Below are 16,991 nucleotides of genomic sequence, written 5' to 3'. Positions count from 1 at the left end.
GAATTGTTTTTTATAAGGGATCTTGGAACCTCATTGTCCCATCTCCGTATCCTGTGGATGGCTCGGTGTGGGCTCTCAGATTTAGATGGGATCTCTTCCTGCAGCTCTATAAAAGTAAGTATAGATGTGTCCTGCCAAAAGATAATCTCAGAACTGTCTTCAGTTGATTTTCGTTACTTTCAGTCTTCATTCTCCTCACCCTTTCCTTTTCTGACTGCCTTTGGTTTGATGCCTTGAATTGCATGTGTTAGTTTAAAAGATGCTACAATATAGCTTTTTAAAATGAGGTGTAACATTCGGGTCTGATCCCAAGTATGCCTAAAGCAGTATATGGCTAAATTAGCACTTGTTATTTAAGGCTGCAACAGCCACACTTTATAAAATGTTCACTTCCTTGTTAGTTTCATCCATTTAGTATTTCACATATTAGAAAACATTTTGCAAAGCTTTGTGTTACTTGTGCAAGCCCATGGTTTACATGTTTATTCTGTTTACTTCTGCTGAGGAACTCTACATTGCTTATAACAATATCTCTGACCTGAGCCAGCTTACCTGGCTGGACCACCTTGAGGTTTTGGACCTGGAAGGGAACAATATCGAGGACATCAACCAGGTGCAGTACCTGCGACTTTGTTGCAAGTTAAGCCACCTGACAGTGGAGGGCAACCTTATTTGCCTGAAGTCAAATGCAGAATCTGCAGAGGTGAGAACTTGGTTTGCACATACTGTGTTAATTTTTTGTCAGTGCTATTTAACTGTGAGATGGAAATGATAAACGTTTCTGCATCTTCCTATTGCATCATTCTAAATGATGGCAAGGGATGCATTTCCCACCTTTCATTTCTGTTGATTTTGTGGTCTTATCAGTATGGTCTCCAAGATGACCACAGGCAAACTGTAAGGCTGCTAGTAAAGACTCAGGCCTGTTTCCCAGCAATATGAGGAAAAACTTCTTCTCTTGGAGTATGAGCACTGGAACAGGTGTTCCAGAGAGGCTGTGGAGTCTCTTCCCCTGGAGATACTCAAAACCCATCTGGATGCGATTCTATGCAATCTGCTCTGGGTGAGCCTGCTTTAGCGGAGGGGCTGGACTAGGTGATCTTAAGAAGTCATTTCCAGCTCCAACCATTCTGTAAGTCTGTGGTGAGATAACTGTTTTTGAGGGGTTTCCATTTCTTTTGGAGGCTCTCCAGTCCAAAAGCAAGTCCTCCAACACCACCATGCTCAGAAGTTGAGCTCCTCAAAAAAGGAATGCTTGAGGTAACTAGGAAAAGCTATAATGTTGGAAATGCTTGTTACCCTTCCCCTGAAAGGTTAAAATCAAATGACCAAAAAGACCTTCAGAAAAAGCTGAAGACACAAAACACAGAGATTTGCCTCTTGTGTACTAAAATGATAGAATAATTTCTGCTGAAGTATTTTGTTGAAGGCATGAAAGAGCCTCTGTGTCACAAAGATGAGAGCACAGTAATACATGATCTGATTTGGGTTTCAGGGCACTCAACAAGCAAAGCAAGGGAGATCTAATTCTACATGAACAGCCTTAGAGCTGTATTACTCTCACTTTCTCCTGCTTCATAAAGAAGCATTGTTGGGATATTAAAACACCAACATATTGCCATCCAGGTCTTTTGGAAGGTCTGTGGGCACACAGAGTTATGTAAAACACAGGTCTCACTAAGGATGGTGCAATTCCCAGTTGCAGCATAAACAGCTGATAATGCATGTCCAAAATCAGAGCTGATGGTGTTATCCCAATGCAACATATTCCATAGCTTTCCTGTTTATTTTAAAGAAGTCATGCTGCTGTTAATTTGCCTAAAAGGTTTGGTTTTGATATTCTTCCTGGGCTTGGTCTTGAAAACAGGTATTAACACTAAAACTCAAGCATGCAATAGACATAAATCTTGGCACTTCTTAAATAAATGAGTTAATAGCATTTTTCAGATATAATTGTTGGCTTGATCTTATTGCTCAGTAAAAGGGGCCATGGAAGGTAGCTCTTTAGCTATCATAATTTTCCTCTCTGGAATTCAAAGGACAATATTATATACTTGCCTTTCTAGTTTGAACTGGTAGAAATATCCTTAAAGGACCATATTGTAACTGCTTGTAACCAAAATGATTTCTCCATTTTGGAACATTTCTCCCAAATGGAAGATGCTATCATGAGAGGAAAAACATATTCCTGCAGTAAGGAAGCACTGCCTACTTGTGATGTACAAGGCATGCCTGCTTACTCTTTCTACTCCCATGGAGATAAATACAGCTACTGACGCTTCCAATCATAGCTTCCTACTATAGAAATGGTGCAGTGTATCCTAACAACACAGAAAGTCTCCTTCAACTTCCTTGTTGTTCGTGCTCAATGAAAATGGGATTTTTGGAGGGTTTGGCATCTTCAGTCCTTAAGTGTACTTCTAATGGAGAAATCTCAGATTTCCCCTGGCTTGTTCAGGTGAGGAAATCAGTCCTTGGGATGCTCTGCATGTTGTCCCGTAATGGAAGTACAAAGAGCAGTAGTATGTGGTGGTGTGTCCTCCTGCTCTGCTCCATGCAGAATGGCTGTCTCTGCTCCTGTGCAAGTAGGTGCTAAGATCTGATTAGTGAGAGACACCTCTGCTGAATTATGGTGCAAACCTTATGCCAAAGTCAGTGATACAGATTTTATTTAACAGTAAATGTGAGGTAGAGAAATAAAAAGAAATAGAAAAGAGAGGAGAGAAAAGAATATTGTCACCCATGGATCCAGTGGCATCCCTGTTGATCTTTCTTCAGTTGGGGCTTCTTGGTGGTAGGGTCCCGAGGTCATTCATAACTTTTCATTTTTTATACATTTTAGAAAACAGGATTTAATGCTCATTGGCTACGCAGTTCTCTTATGCTGTTTGTTAAATGATTATCTCTTGCCTCTAATGCTAATTAGTCCACATGCTTAGCCTTTCTTTTCTTCTGAGCTGATGATCATGATCTTCCCCTGTCAGAATACTTTTTTTACCCAGTGGGAACTGACTTTAGCAGAGCTGCTGATTTGTCTTTCCTTGTGGTGTGGCCTGTAAATTTTTTTGTTTCCATTATCAGTGATACATTCCTCTTCCCAGCTTTGTTAACCTCCCTCTAAGTATGAGATAACAGCCGGACAATAGTACCATCTTTATCTTATCTACAGCCCGAGTTCCAGGTATCCACAGAAGAATATCTGGAAGGGCTTCAGTGGTCATTGGTGGTCCCAGATGCGAATTTGCCTGGGGAGTCAGCACAGTGGTGTATTTTACACTGAGTTGTAGCAGAGGCAGACTGAGTTCCCTGTAGTCTCCCACCCAGTGTCTGTGCTGGGAAAATGATTTGCTCTCACATGGCTACAAAGTGGGGCCTGCCCTTGGCTGCTGAGACCTCCTCCATGGACTTTGTTGTTTTCTTGATTTCAGTGGATGTTTGCATTTTTTTGGTGTATAGAAAAGAGTAGGTGTGGGCTTGTTTTAGTGTGCCCCTGATGGCTAGCTCTAATTCCTCAAGCTCCTTCTTGTAGTCTGGCCCTTGCTAAAGGTCTGTAAAAGCTCTCCTATTTATTTACTTTTAATCTACAGAATGGTCCAGCTAAATTTACTGCTCTTTCTTCAGATGGCCTGTTTGCTCCCTGTAATTTGATTTTCAGATGAGCTCATCTTCCCCTGTTATCTAAACCAAGAGCAACAACTTGATGATAAATTCTGCAACTTCTGTTGCTGTAATGCAACATGAGTGTAACATGATTCTTCTCTCCAACAGGACATGGCTGGGAATTTGCTGTAGCTGAGAATGGTTGACTCATTCTCTAAATTAAGATTAAAGACTTAGTTTGAGAAATTAGTGTCCACCTCTTAACAACAACTAACACATTTTATTTAGTGAGTTTCTTCTGCCAATGTCAGTGCTGCATTGTGCAGGGGTAGGGGGCATCCAGCCAGCCAGGCCCCACAGAAAGATTTCTGTTTGTGATCACTCTGTATTGAATGAAGACTTGGCTTTGTGGGATTTTCTAGTATTTCATGCAATGTCCTGAAAAACGTAAGATTTGCCTGGGTGAAGCACTTGATTGGTGGGTAGCTGTCCATTTGTATTCTGCCACTATCGATGCACTCTTGTTTTATATGTCTTTTTTATGGTGTGCCTAAAAACACAATCCACGGAAGTGCTCTTTCTTTCTCCATAAGCAGGTGTTGCAACACCCATAACATATTTTCAAATCTTTCTGTCACCTGAGTATTGATGCAAACACCAGAGAATTGCAACAGCAGGGAGACAGATTGGCTGAATGCTGAGGGTGCCCCAGCTTTCTGTGGTCATCAGTGCCCTTTTATGCTTTTGTACATTATACATAATATAACAAAGACAAATAGCAAAGTCATCAGTGGGTAAATAACAAAGGAGCCTTTGAAGGACATGTCTTTGAAGTCCTCAGGACATTTTCATGATTAATTCAAGTAGAAATTATGTGAGAAGCATTTCAAATCATATGGCAGTCATACAAATTGAACAGTACTGTGCTACTGGAATTCCACAAACTGTTAAATACACTGACCACTTTCTCAATTTCTCCAGGACCCAGACTATAATTACAGAGCAGAAGTAAAAAAACTCATTCCCCACTTGAAGTATTTGGACAGAATACCAGCAAGTCAGACTGCTCTCCTTCCTTCCAAGAAGATGCATGAGCATTCTCTAATCATCAAGAAATCCATCAAGGAAGGTGGTTTAGTCAAAGACATTTCACAGTTAGGTATGACAGGTTCCTTGTTGTGGTTCATTTTTCGAGTTATGATATGTAAAAAAAGAAAGATGAAGAGCAAGCGGATCTCTTTAAAGCTGGTCTTTACTTATAGTGAAGGGACAGACAAAGGATGTTGTCTTCTTCACCTGGTAAGTAAGAAAGCTGGAATTCAGCAGATAACAGTGCAGATTTAAATGGAAGTTGTCCTAAGCTGGGCATCAAGATGAAAAAATGCAGACAAATTCTAGAGCATCAAGCAAATACAGCACTGACTGGGAGTCTGTACTTAGGGCTCGTTCTGCACGATGGGAAGAAGCAAAGCTTGGAAAGGAATGTTTCAACAACAGCTGTTCACAGCTCTTTCCATGGTAACAGTCAATCCAGTGTAGCATGGATGTAGTAGGATTTCCCATTCCAGTTTAATAATAGGGAAGGCAATCTGGTTACCACCCTTCACTGGTAGCAGCATCCAAGGAAGATTGCATGATCTTGTAAGGAATCTGTTCCACTTTCTTTGTTACTATGATTAAGTTCATTACATTCATTAGTAGAGAACAAATGGTTTGAACATAAATCTGTTGTCCATGTGCCTGCAGCCTTGGTAATAGTTCAGATGTCCATGCTTTTATGTGTCATGCTACATGCACTTTACCACATGCTATTAAATATTGCGAAGTATTTCCTATAACTGCTCATGTTGCTTCCCATTAGTGTGGGCAGTGCAATTGGCTTCCCAGCCCCCTCCCCAGGTTGTGGTTTGCCTGCCAACTGTACTCCATTAAAAATTTAGTTTGTTTTGGAATAAGTACATACATTTGTCATTTATTGAATCCCTATGGGTCCAAATCATTAGTTGTAATAGTAGTCGTGGTAGGGAAAAAATCCATTAAAATCTGATCCCTCAGTGATTGTGCTTTGGCAACATCACCTGAGATTAAGAAAACTAGTTAACAAAGTTTGCTGACAGAAGCAGTAGGGGCAGAGCACAAAATTATGAATTCATGTCATTTCCTGGTGTAACCAGACTTATATTCTTGCTGGCAGCTCTAAACCAGTAAGTTCATCCAGTCAGGTTCAGACATCCCAGTACTTTTTTTCTTTCCAGCAGCACTGTTGATTTTGATGCTTTTCACATGGTCTGTGTTTCATGGGTTCATATTAACAGCTGTGCCCAAGATATAGTAAAGGTCCCTAACACTCAACTCTTAAGTAAATGTCCATATTATCACAGACCTGATGCTTCATTTTGGAGCTGGTAGATGCTCAACATTTTAAAAAGCATGTTATTCATCAGGACACTGAAATTAAATTCTCACTCCCACGGGTTGTTGGCTGCATATTCTTCTCTTAGAGATGTGCTGTGCTCCCAGGACAGCCAGCAGTGGGGCAGGCAAGAGGACAAGGCTCTGTCTGCCTTTGCTAGTTTTTGTATAATCCTTCATGTCCTGTAGCATTACAAAAATACTTTTCACCTTTCTTTCTGAGATAGAGAACTATCTGTCTCTGAGGCAGTACTGGAAATATCTATCACTGCCATTCCCAGGTTTCTGTAACTCCTGGTACAGTTTCCCCTGGTAGCTGACTGGTAGCTCTGGTAAGGTGTCCATCACCATCTGCATTGTGCCAGGGCATTTAAGCAATGTGTTTTAAGACTGGGCTTAAACTTTTAAGACTAGGCTGTGCCTGCAGCAAGTCTGTAATGGTTCCCCTGTGGGCAGGTGGGCAGCAAATGAGAGGCATCATACAGTGTTCCTGGGCTTGCAGGCAGGGAAGGTAGGAAAGCCCTGGATACATCCAAGCTCACCTGTGGGACAATCTGAGGTGGATGGTAAGCAGAGAGAGTTCCTGACCCATAACCCCAGCAGTCTGTCTCTGGTGCCCAGGAGCAGAAGGGTGAGAAGGGTTATCAGTTTGATTAGGGGATCCCCAGATTCTGCCATGACTGTGCAGCACTGGAAGACCTCTGTCTATATGCTGGACCGATTCCAGCATGTTTCTTTTAGCTGCAGTTACATACTTTTCTGTCCCCTATAGCTCCAGGTGTGCAGCAGCAGTCACCATATTTGCAAGGTACAGTGATGGTGTGGTTTGAAGCCTTGCACAAGTGTGCTTCTACTAATGAAATCTCTCTTCTAGATCTGTATCTTGGGGAAGTAGCAAAACAGTCTGGATGCAGCCCAGAACCCCCAACACCTTCCAGACCTGGAAATGCAGAGTGTTCTGCTAATGCAGGGACGTGTAGTGATGCCAGCCTCTTGTCTGGTAGCTGTTCTCCTTCAGATTCCACTGTTTTTCCTGATAAGCTGTTCACAGAAGATGACTCTAGTGATTTGACACATGGTAATGTATGTTTTTTTAATCCTGTTCTTTCCCACACCTCCACCTCCTCCTGAATGTTATTACTGATAAAAGCCAGGGTGCTTTGAATACCACCCACCCATGGCACTGCTAATCAGGTTCAGCATATGTTGTCTTCCACGAGACTCACCTGCTCTAGCGTAGGTTTTCCTTTATTTCCCCCTGCAGCAGAAGGTGCGAGTCACCTGGGCTGCGCACTCCTCAGCCCCCCGCCCCCATGTGCTGCTGTCGCTTTTCACAGCCCCACACTGCAGTGCTGGCAGTGCCTTTCAGACCTCATCACAGCTGTCCTGCTCGAGTAACATCAGGCTCATCCTGTTGAGCCACAGAACGTTGTCCGAGGTAGTCCTCTGGAGAGGCGTGGTGATGCCCATTCACTCCCCACTGGATCATGTGCTCAGGCTGTGTGCTGCAGTCTCATATTGCAACAGCAGCATCGCTGCTGTCAGTGAGTGCTTTGGTTTGGGTTTCCAGAGGCTGGTTCCTCAGCAAGAGGAGTCAGTTCCTTGACTTCACATCCTGATCCACAGGATCAGCCCAAAACTGATCCAAAACACAGGTCTCCCACTGCTCTTCTTGCCCTAGTCACTTGGAAATACCACCCATCCTTCTGGAATGGGAATACCACCCTCCTGGAAACACCTTGACAGTGTAACTCCACCAGCCAACTGACTGCAGATTAGATAGAAAGATGGCATTTGTTTCCTGGCGTTGTGGCTGCTTTTCTCAGATGCCAATCTTTCCTCAGTTCCCTGCCTATAGGTAGGTCTCAGGATGATGGATTAGATGAAGCAATGCAGAGTCAAGAGCTGAATGCACATTTGGAAATGTACGTGGAAATCAAGTACAGCTTGTCAGGGAATGAGACCGTAATTTTACACACACTTTTAGGCAGCTAGCACTACTCATAGAGACAATTTCACCCAGTGTTCACTGCTTCTTCTGACCTTTTGCTGCCTTATCTCTTGTTAACTTGATTTTGATCAAGATCCAGCTGAAAAATAATCCAGCAGAACAAACAAAAAAAGACCCACAAAAATTTTTTTTTTTTAAATCTAAATTTGTTCCCTGATCTGACTGACCATGTGTCCACACAAATATTTGCACCAGCACAACTAAGGAGGCAGGGAAGGAGCAGAAGAAGACAGATTCTGGTGAAAGCGGAGAAGCTGCCTCTTAGCAGCAGTGTCAAGCCATGCCTGCTGATATTGCAAACCTACACCATGAAATATTACAACTTCCTGTCTATGGGAAATTATATTGACTGACTTCAACGACAGCACCATTTGTTAAATGCTCGAGTAAAATGTTTTCTTTTTCCTGTTTTTCTTAGGACTCTGTCAAGTTATATGTGGGAACCCCGCCAAGGCCCTCCATGCGAGGAGGCAAAAGCTAGGTGTATGTTTTTCTTGTATACTTCATGTTCCTGCTTGGTGACCCCCATAACTCCTGAGATAAACTGAACTCCCACTGTGGCTTGTAGCAGCTCACTCTCTCCTGTAGCCCAAGAACCCCCACCATGCAGCTGCCTTTGAGAAGGACAGAGGGTCTCCTACCATGACGTTGCATGTGCCCATGTGTTAGCAGCAGTGGACCATCAGCTGTAAGGGAATATGTGAAGATCACTTATCAGCTGGTGGGGGCAGACTTCCTATCGTCCTGCAGTGAGCAAAGTACAAGGCAGGATTGCAAAATTTGATGGTATTTCTGCAATAGCTACTAAGAAAAAGTCTTTTTTCAGCAGTGTTTATTTGATGTTGATGTAAACAGTCACCTTGCTAATACTGCAGGGTCATTCCTATTGACGAAACAAACACAAAGCCAAAGTTTGTTCCTCTTGGCGGTGGGGTGGTGCTCCTGCCTTTTGGGTCAGCCTGCTCATTTTGGCAGTAATTCAGTGAGAGGACACCTGTGTGTGTAAAGGGGAGCAGCCTGGCTTGTCATGGTCAGCTTTTGTGGGCTCTGACATTGAACACAGCACAGCTGTACATGAGTAGATTTAAACAGGCTGGGGTAAATCAGGGAGATGCACAGGACAGGCTTAATGCTGATAACAGATATTAAAGAACTGCAGGGAAAAAATATGTACTGCCCTTGTCTTTCTGCTGCCACTGCCTCAGCATGGGAAGCTTTTCTGAAACAAATTTGAACATTTTAGTGAATTATTGTGTGCTAAAAACTGGGATGTGGAGTCAAACTGTGGTCATATACTGGGTGATGCAGTTTCTGTGGTACTGGTCTTACTATGCTTTTTGGTATAGGTGCTATAGGCTTATATCCAGTGAAATATAAATCAACAATTTTGTAACTGCTATCCTGGTTCTTCAGGCTATAACAGTACCTGACTGGGGAGGGGGACTTCTTAAAACTGAGGAGTTAGAAAATGATGAGGAATGATCTAAAAAATAACCGTGGGCTTTGATGCATTCTAAAATCCACATCTAGAAACGGAGCTGGTGAGAGTTCCCAGGGATATTTAGATAACTTCTGCCATTTCCACAGCTACCTCCTACTGTGAGCCCTTTGACACCGTCCAGTCTGATGACAGAAAACCTCTGTGCCTCTGGAGGAGGAAGAGATCTGCACCAGGAAAAGGTGTCCCCTGACCTGGGAACATGGACCGAGCAGCGCAAGGGGTGAGACCGCCGGGGAAATCTTGCCGTGCAATGAACTGTGCGTTCATTTTCTGCTGCAAAAATAAAATCATCGCTTTGGCCACCTGGTGGCGGTTTCGAGGGACAGTCTCTCGGCCTCCTTCCTTCCTGTCCCCGCTTTGGGCTCACTTCCTTAGCAAGAGCAAGGAAATGACTTTTCATAACTGGCGAGCCTTTCTTGGGCCTGACAGTGTCTACCTTCAGTCAGTAAAAGAGCTGAAAGGGGATGGATGAGCTTTTCTGCAAGCAGCACATTGGCCTAAGCAAACAAAAGGCTGAAAGACAAATATCACCTTGCTGAGATCTCATAGATCTCACAGACAGGTAATGGTTGTTTTGGAAGTTAAAATGCTTTTATTTCTCTGAGCTTACTTCAATGGGTAGTATTCTAAATCTGCCCCACTTCACCTGATTAAGATGCTTGAGATAATCAGACACAGGGATCTTAGATAGCTGATCCAATTAAAATGATTTTTCATATCTCCTGGAAGTTGTGAAGTAACAGTGGGTAACTAAATACACTGCCTGGGTGTTTGTCTGAGTGGCCATGCCAAGCTGCACTTGACCAGCTGCATAAACACACTCAAAAGCTAATTAAAGGTGTGATACTTGATGTTGTCCAGGTGCCTGCAAGCAGGTCAGCAAGGACAAGCCAGCCAAGCAGTGAAGGTGAATGAGGGTGAAGACTGGAGCCTGACTGATAGCTCGGAAGATAACTTGAGGGAGGCCTGTGATAAGGAACTTATTGAAAGGATTCCACTTGAGCCTACTTCCCACTCCTCTACAGGTACTGGACCTAAATCCCTGGGGAAGGGTTGGCATCAGGCAGTAACACGTGGTGTTTGTAGATGTGTGCATTGGTAACCCCAGTGTTTTATGAGATCTGGTGTCTGTGCTCTAGAGCAGCAATTGGAAAATGCAACTGCAGAGCCATACCCTAAGCAATCCATTCCAGTTTTCAAGCAGGACATTGTGGCCAGCTGTGTGATATATCACCATCAGGTGATATATTTTGGCATGAATATGTAGAATCAAGAGGAGCAAAGGTGATCTTACACTAGATTAGCATCAAGTCTAGTAGGAGGACATGTCTCTGTCTTTTACCTTGTGTCATTAATTTATGACAGTGCCAGGTGAGTCTAAAATACTGTCATTCCTACTGAGTTGTATTTGAATTCAGTTGGCACTGATGTAAATAATGACTGAGCTAATGATTAAGGTTTAACTGAGCAACTGGGAATTCTGGAAAGATATGCAACCAAAAGGATGTATTCAATAAAAGGTTTAAAAATGGAACATGCTCTTCTACTCAGGAATAAAGCCAAAGGCTTCTCTGAAATTGCATTTACATGAATGAAAGCAGAATTCCCACTCTTCACTACTTGTTGAATATTGTCTTTAAGAATATTTTAAGAACATTAATAATGGTTATTCCAAACATATATCAAATAGAGGACCATACGTAATTGCAACTTCAATCTTTCTTTCTATTGTTAATGAAAAAAACTATTTTTTTCTCCATAAGTAAAGCCATGTAAGTTTTCATTTTACATTTCTTTCAAGGGCAAAAGTGGATCTACTAAAATTTAGAAAAATATAGTCTGTTTTGAAAAAAAACCTGGAAATATTATGAAATTATTCAAAGCCTGTATGTGTATTAACATGTACTATAAACATTATCCCCCTAACAAGAATAAAAGCTGTTTGGAAAAATCTGAAGGAATGGCCTGTTGTCCAGTGACCACAGAAATCTTAAATTATGATCTTGTGGTCTCTTTAGATTTAATTGGAGCTTTTTCAGATTTTATATGATTTCTCTACATTGAGTATGATGGTCTCATCTTCTTTGAAGATTGACAAGACAACATCACAAACATCTCACAGTGTACCTGTGTCACGCCCTGTAGCACTGTGTAAGTGAATGGTCGGGCATGGATCTGTCCATCTTGTAACTAAATCTGCTGGATGATGATGAGGATGGAGTGGTTTGAAATTTAGAATTGTCTAAGGTGGCAGAAGGGTCTGACGAGGATCCTAATCTCACACAGAAGTGTGTCCAATCCAGTGTGAGTTTCTCACAGAAGAACTTGTTGCTGGAAGCAATCCTTCTGACCAGAAAAGGACAAGTCATCTGAGCAAAGCCACTCGCACATGAAAATGTTTGCAGCATCAGATACATATAAACTGCATTTTTTGGAAGGCGTTGAATGTTATTTCAGGCTCTTGAGTCAGACATACCAGTCTCTCAGAGTGGCTATACTTAAAAACAAATAATGAAGTTTAGACATTTTTAAAGCATATAGTATGATACAAACTGTTCCATGAAAAGTTTTTATCAGCTTTACCTAGGCGGTAAAATAAACCCCCATCAGTTGGGAACCACAGATACCAACTTTCTGGGCCTGAGTTTCGGTGGCACATTCTTTAGATTATGTTCCTGCCCTGGACCCTGCATATCAGGCACTTAGGTATGGTTGGTTCTTTTAATAGACAAGAGCAATTGGATCTCTGCTATTTATAGAATGGTTGGTTCTTTCAATAGACAAGAGAGTCAGATCCCTGCTATATTTAGAATGGTTCTAAGCATGTGTGCATGCTGGTTATATTTATAAGTCAGCAACAAGTTTTTTCTCTGTGTGTTGCACATATTACATGGAGAGAATTACATGGCTGAAACACAAACATCCTGAAAGTAGCCCTGCGTGCAGTGCAATATCTTCCTCAGCAGTCAGGCACTTATGATGAGACTCCATAATCTCTGCCTCTGATTTAAAAAGTGGATCCACTCATCCGTGATTATTCCTCTGCTTTGCACTTCAGATCACTGGAAGGAGTCCTAAGGTATTTAGAGCAAGTCAGTGCAAACACTGGTGAGGAATGATGCAGGTGTGCTCCTGTTGGAGAACAGGAGGGCAGGGGAGCTGGTGTGTGCCCTTTGAGCTCTGCCTGTGAGCTGCTCCATGCTTGGCATGTCACCAGCAGTGCTGGCATGGAGGCTGCCAGTGAACCCAAACCTACTGTCAGAGGAAGCAATTCAACATGGCCAGCATCGAGACGCAACTGCTCACCCTGCTCCATCACACAGCATCTCCAAAACCTTCCACTCCCTGGCTTAGTTATTTAGCAGTCAGATGAACTGGTAAATCACTGTGCTTTCCACTCTGTTTCAGGTTCATCCCAGGCTCAGGAGGGTGCAGTGCCCTCCAACTCAAAACGTTATCTAATTCCATCCCCTCCAAAAAACCCTTCACCTGCCTCTGCAGTGGATGTTGCAGCAAGACCCTGGAAAACAAGGAACCACATGGGCCTAAAGACACCCAGCCAAGAGGAAAACAGGAAGTATACACAGCAATGCCAGTCAAAGGCTCATCAAGAGAATTCAGCCCAGCCCCTGGACAAACAACCTTCTCTCCTGGGCCTGCACAGCACACTGACTGCCTCTGGATCCCAAAGGCAGCACCAGCCTGTGGGCTCCATCAGCCAGCAAAGGCCCATTCCAGGACCAGCAGCTGTGGGGTCATCAAGGATCAGGTATGTGCACTGGAATGTGTCTGGGGAAAATGGAAGGGACTTATTTCATGGCAGGAAAAGGCAGATTTCTCTGTCTCTCTGGGGTCTCCTGCTTCTTCTGTAAAAAGAATTCCTTTTATTTGTACTGACATTTACCTTTGACTTTCTAAAGTTAATGAAACATTTTCCCATGTTCCTTATAGCTTAAAGTATTGTAAATTTTGTATTTTCTTGAATAATAGCCCAGAATTTTGCTGTGTTCTTACTGCTCCATTCTCATGTTCCCCACCCAGAGCCAATGCTGTGTCTGTTGCAAAGATCTTGTGGCACTCATTCAAAACTCTTCTCCAGTACACTCCAGGAAGAGTTCCTGAAATCCCATTTGGGTTTTTTCCCTGCCACAAATTCATGTTAGAATGAGCTCTGGAAAATAAAGTAGAGAAGTGTCACATGCACCAAAACATGTTTATTTCTGAACCTGTTTGCTGCAAATTTAGTATCATATTGCCGCTTCTTTGAAGAAATACAACTGAGGACCTGTGACATGACAGCTTGGGTTGGAATTAATGTAGTCACTTTGGAGTCAGCCTAGGCAGAGAGCATGTGCCTTGTGTGGGAAGCTCGTGTGCCTGGGGCTTCTCCCAGGCCTGGCAGCTTTTGGTTCAGTTTTCAGAGCTGCTGAATAGAATGCAGATACTCAAATATGGAGTGCAGTCTCACCACAGTTTTCCTCTTTTCCTCAGGCCCATCATGGATGAGAGCCCTTCTAAAGAGATCAACCACAAGCACCCAGCTGCCTGCTCATCCACAAAAGCCTCGCAGAGGTTTAGGCCAATTAATTCTGCTTGGTCCCTGACTGCCAGGTCCCTTCTGCAGTCATTGCCAAAAAAATCCACTGCCACAAAAACATCTCGGAACAGAAGTCCTCAGTTCTAGAAGATACCCAGTTGACAGCATGTGTTGGAGTCATGTACACAGTGCAGCCATGAAGGATTGATGCTGTCCTGCAGCTCCTTCTGCAAGCTAAACACAGAGCAGTTCAAACAAACAACGTGATTTGCCTCAATTCAGGATACAGCTGGTCCAGAAATATTTTAAGAGCAACCACTGATCAACCAATGAGCTAATGAACTTCTTATTACAGAAAAATACGGTTATTTTTGCAACCTATATGCACTAAAACAGAACAAATCCTGTCATACTTCCTCTCATCCACTCCATACCCAGCTCTGTGAGTCAGGCAGGGACACCAAACAAAGAGCATGAGCAGAGCATGGAGCCTGCTGTCTGTGGAGTGGGCTGGAGGAGGTGAACCTACCAGCAGCCAGCAATGTGTCTTTTGCAGTCCTGGATGTTTAACATGTGAGGGCCAAAATCAAGGGCTTGAGAGGAAGTGTTGACCAGAGCAGGTTCTAAGGGAGGGGTGCATTGCCTGAGGAGGAGCCCAGGAATGCCAGATGTTTTCAGAGTTTATGCCCCCACAGATGCTCACCCTATACACAGGCGTTAGAGTTTCTTGTAGGATGCATTGCTATGGGAGCAAATACTGGATGAGTGGCTTATCCCAATATTAACATGTTTGTTTGCTCCGCAGCTACCTGGAAGGATTTGTCTCACTTTCTCTGAATAGACACTGCATTCCAGAATTTCTCTAGCAGAGCTGAATTCTGTCACCAGGTGTCAGAGCACCCTCTGCATGTGCCTTTCACCTCCATCCCATTTCTAGCATTTTCAGATCAAATAGAATTTCCAGTTTATTATAACTGGATAATTTTAAGTGATGATGCAGCAAAGCAGGGAAGTAAGGGAATAATCTCTTGTTTATTCAATAGGACATTTGCTTCCTGTCCGGGTAAGGTCCAAAACATCTGTTTTAGTGACTGCAGTCTGTGAGATGCTGTTCCAAATGACTGTGTCTTACAACTTTATGGATGTTGCAGTCTGAAACCAAGCATCATCACATTTTTTCCAGTTTAAAATACTATGTTAGATTACATTTTAAAAATCAGTTTATGAAACTGTAATTACACAATGATTTAATGAATTAGTTTATGCTTCCTTTATTCTGGCCATCTTAACTTAGAGAAGCAGAATAATAGACAAAGCCCTAAAACTTCCTTTTTCATGGTGCTCCTTGCACCACTTTATCTTATAAAACAGTCTGGAGCTTGGAGCAAGTTTGCTCAGTTTTGGTGTGTCCTAGCAGAAATCATGTATCAAAAATCATTTAAATTTATGTGGTATGTGATTTTATGCAATACTATGGGTGCAGGCAGGATTTCACCCAGCAACAGTGCCTGTGTCCTTAAATAAGCTCCTAAATTTGACTTTTTGCCAGTGTCACTGACCATACTATCACACACCAAAAAAAGCTGGCCTTGTAAAAGAAAGAAGACACTCACAGCACTGACCCTGCTCTATATCCAGGGTTGTACCAGGGGGTGATGGGTAGGACTGTGTTCTCCAGATATTCAGAGCCTCCTTCTCAATCGACATCTTTCATTTCAAAGGGGTGGAGGGAAAAAAAAAAGGTCAGTGGATGTGTAAACTGGATCTGGACATGAGCATCTGCAGAGACAAAACTTGGTACAGATCTGGAAAGTCTCTCAAAACCATCTGTGGTCTCATCTCGCAGCAAACTCCACTTGGCTCTGTATGTGCACAGAACAAGAAGCTTCTCTGAACTGGCAGAGAGGATGTGGAGAACTGGTCAGAAAAAAACAGCTCTGCCCTGGTGTGGGGGAAATCAGTACCTGAGGGCTTCATCAAAACCATTTAAGTCAGGTTTTCCCGTTGTATTTTCCCATCAGGCACCCAGGACACACACACACACTCTCAGGGCTGCAGGCTGTGTGTGACCTTCAGAACAGCCACCCCACCACTCATTAAGCAGTTCTGCCCCACTGGTGGCCTAACCAAGGCAGTCACATGCTGCATGGTGGTGTGGTGTGTTGCCAGGGGCAGGAGGAGATGTCTATTGATATGCCTATTGATCACTGCATCAGCTGGTCGCCCATCACCTCCTCAGGTGTGTATTGGGAGGGATGGATGTGTAAGACAGGGTGGGTGCCCTCTGCTCTTGTGTCTGTGGGGATTTAGTGTCCAGAACTGAGTGGCCAGCCTGTCATGCATGGAACAACAGAGAGGCTTGCTAAGAAAGCAAAGTTGTGATCACAAAGTCCATGATTTGTGATCACCCAGTCTGATGGAGAAGGGCTGGTAGCCTCCTTTCTTCTCTCTGACAGTACTGGGTGCACCTCAGGGTTTCCCAGGGCTGCCATGCTGCTGTCTGTCGCAGTTTCCTGGACAAGGAAAATAAACAGGGCCATTGCTGTCTGGACAGCTATAACAGATCCACAGGGAAAATTACCCTGGCTTAGCCTCTGCTGGTTCATTTTCCAACTTTTTCATCTAGAAAATGGAAAAGCCAGCCAGGTCTTTAATAGGCTAATTAGGAAATTTAAGGCATGATGGGCTATTTGTGAATTCAGTTCTCTTGGCCCAAAAGGAAAAAAGGGGAGTTTCACTGTGTGGGCTTTTTGTCACCGTTTTCTCTGTTAAAATCACACATTGGTCCCTTGAACATAGGCAAAGTCCTTTAATGAATGAGCTTATTCCCATCCCTGCCTCTGCAGACTTAATATTTGTCTCAGTAGGATCCTTGCTTCCAGTTGGATGTGACTAGTTTCAGATGTGCATTACCAGAGTCCATCCCCTCA

General features: G+C 43.2%; 1 protein-coding gene across 3 annotated transcripts in view; it reads left to right on the top strand.

Moving 5' to 3' along the window:
* Positions 1 to 14,438, top strand: part of LRRC56 (leucine rich repeat containing 56) — a 78,865-nt gene extending 64,427 nt beyond the window's left edge. For all 3 annotated transcript variants that reach the window (XM_015630045.2, XM_015630052.2, XM_033515033.1), the window contains 9 exons: positions 18 to 114; positions 506 to 703; positions 4,582 to 4,759; positions 6,887 to 7,090; positions 8,442 to 8,506; positions 9,611 to 9,744; positions 10,386 to 10,549; positions 12,933 to 13,293; positions 14,016 to 14,438. In XM_015630045.2, coding sequence (XP_015485531.1) covers positions 18 to 114; positions 506 to 703; positions 4,582 to 4,759; positions 6,887 to 7,090; positions 8,442 to 8,506; positions 9,611 to 9,744; positions 10,386 to 10,549; positions 12,933 to 13,293; positions 14,016 to 14,208 — 1,594 coding nt within the window. In that variant the 3' untranslated portion in view covers positions 14,209 to 14,438. The remainder of the gene's footprint in view (positions 1 to 17; positions 115 to 505; positions 704 to 4,581; positions 4,760 to 6,886; positions 7,091 to 8,441; positions 8,507 to 9,610; positions 9,745 to 10,385; positions 10,550 to 12,932; positions 13,294 to 14,015) is intronic.
* Positions 14,439 to 16,991: the final 2,553 nt, after the last annotated feature.

Source organism: Parus major, chromosome 5, assembly GCF_001522545.3.
Source record: "Parus major isolate Abel chromosome 5, Parus_major1.1, whole genome shotgun sequence".
NCBI lineage: Eukaryota > Metazoa > Chordata > Aves > Passeriformes > Paridae > Parus > Parus major.
This window is presented reverse-complemented; position numbering and strand designations above follow the sequence as displayed.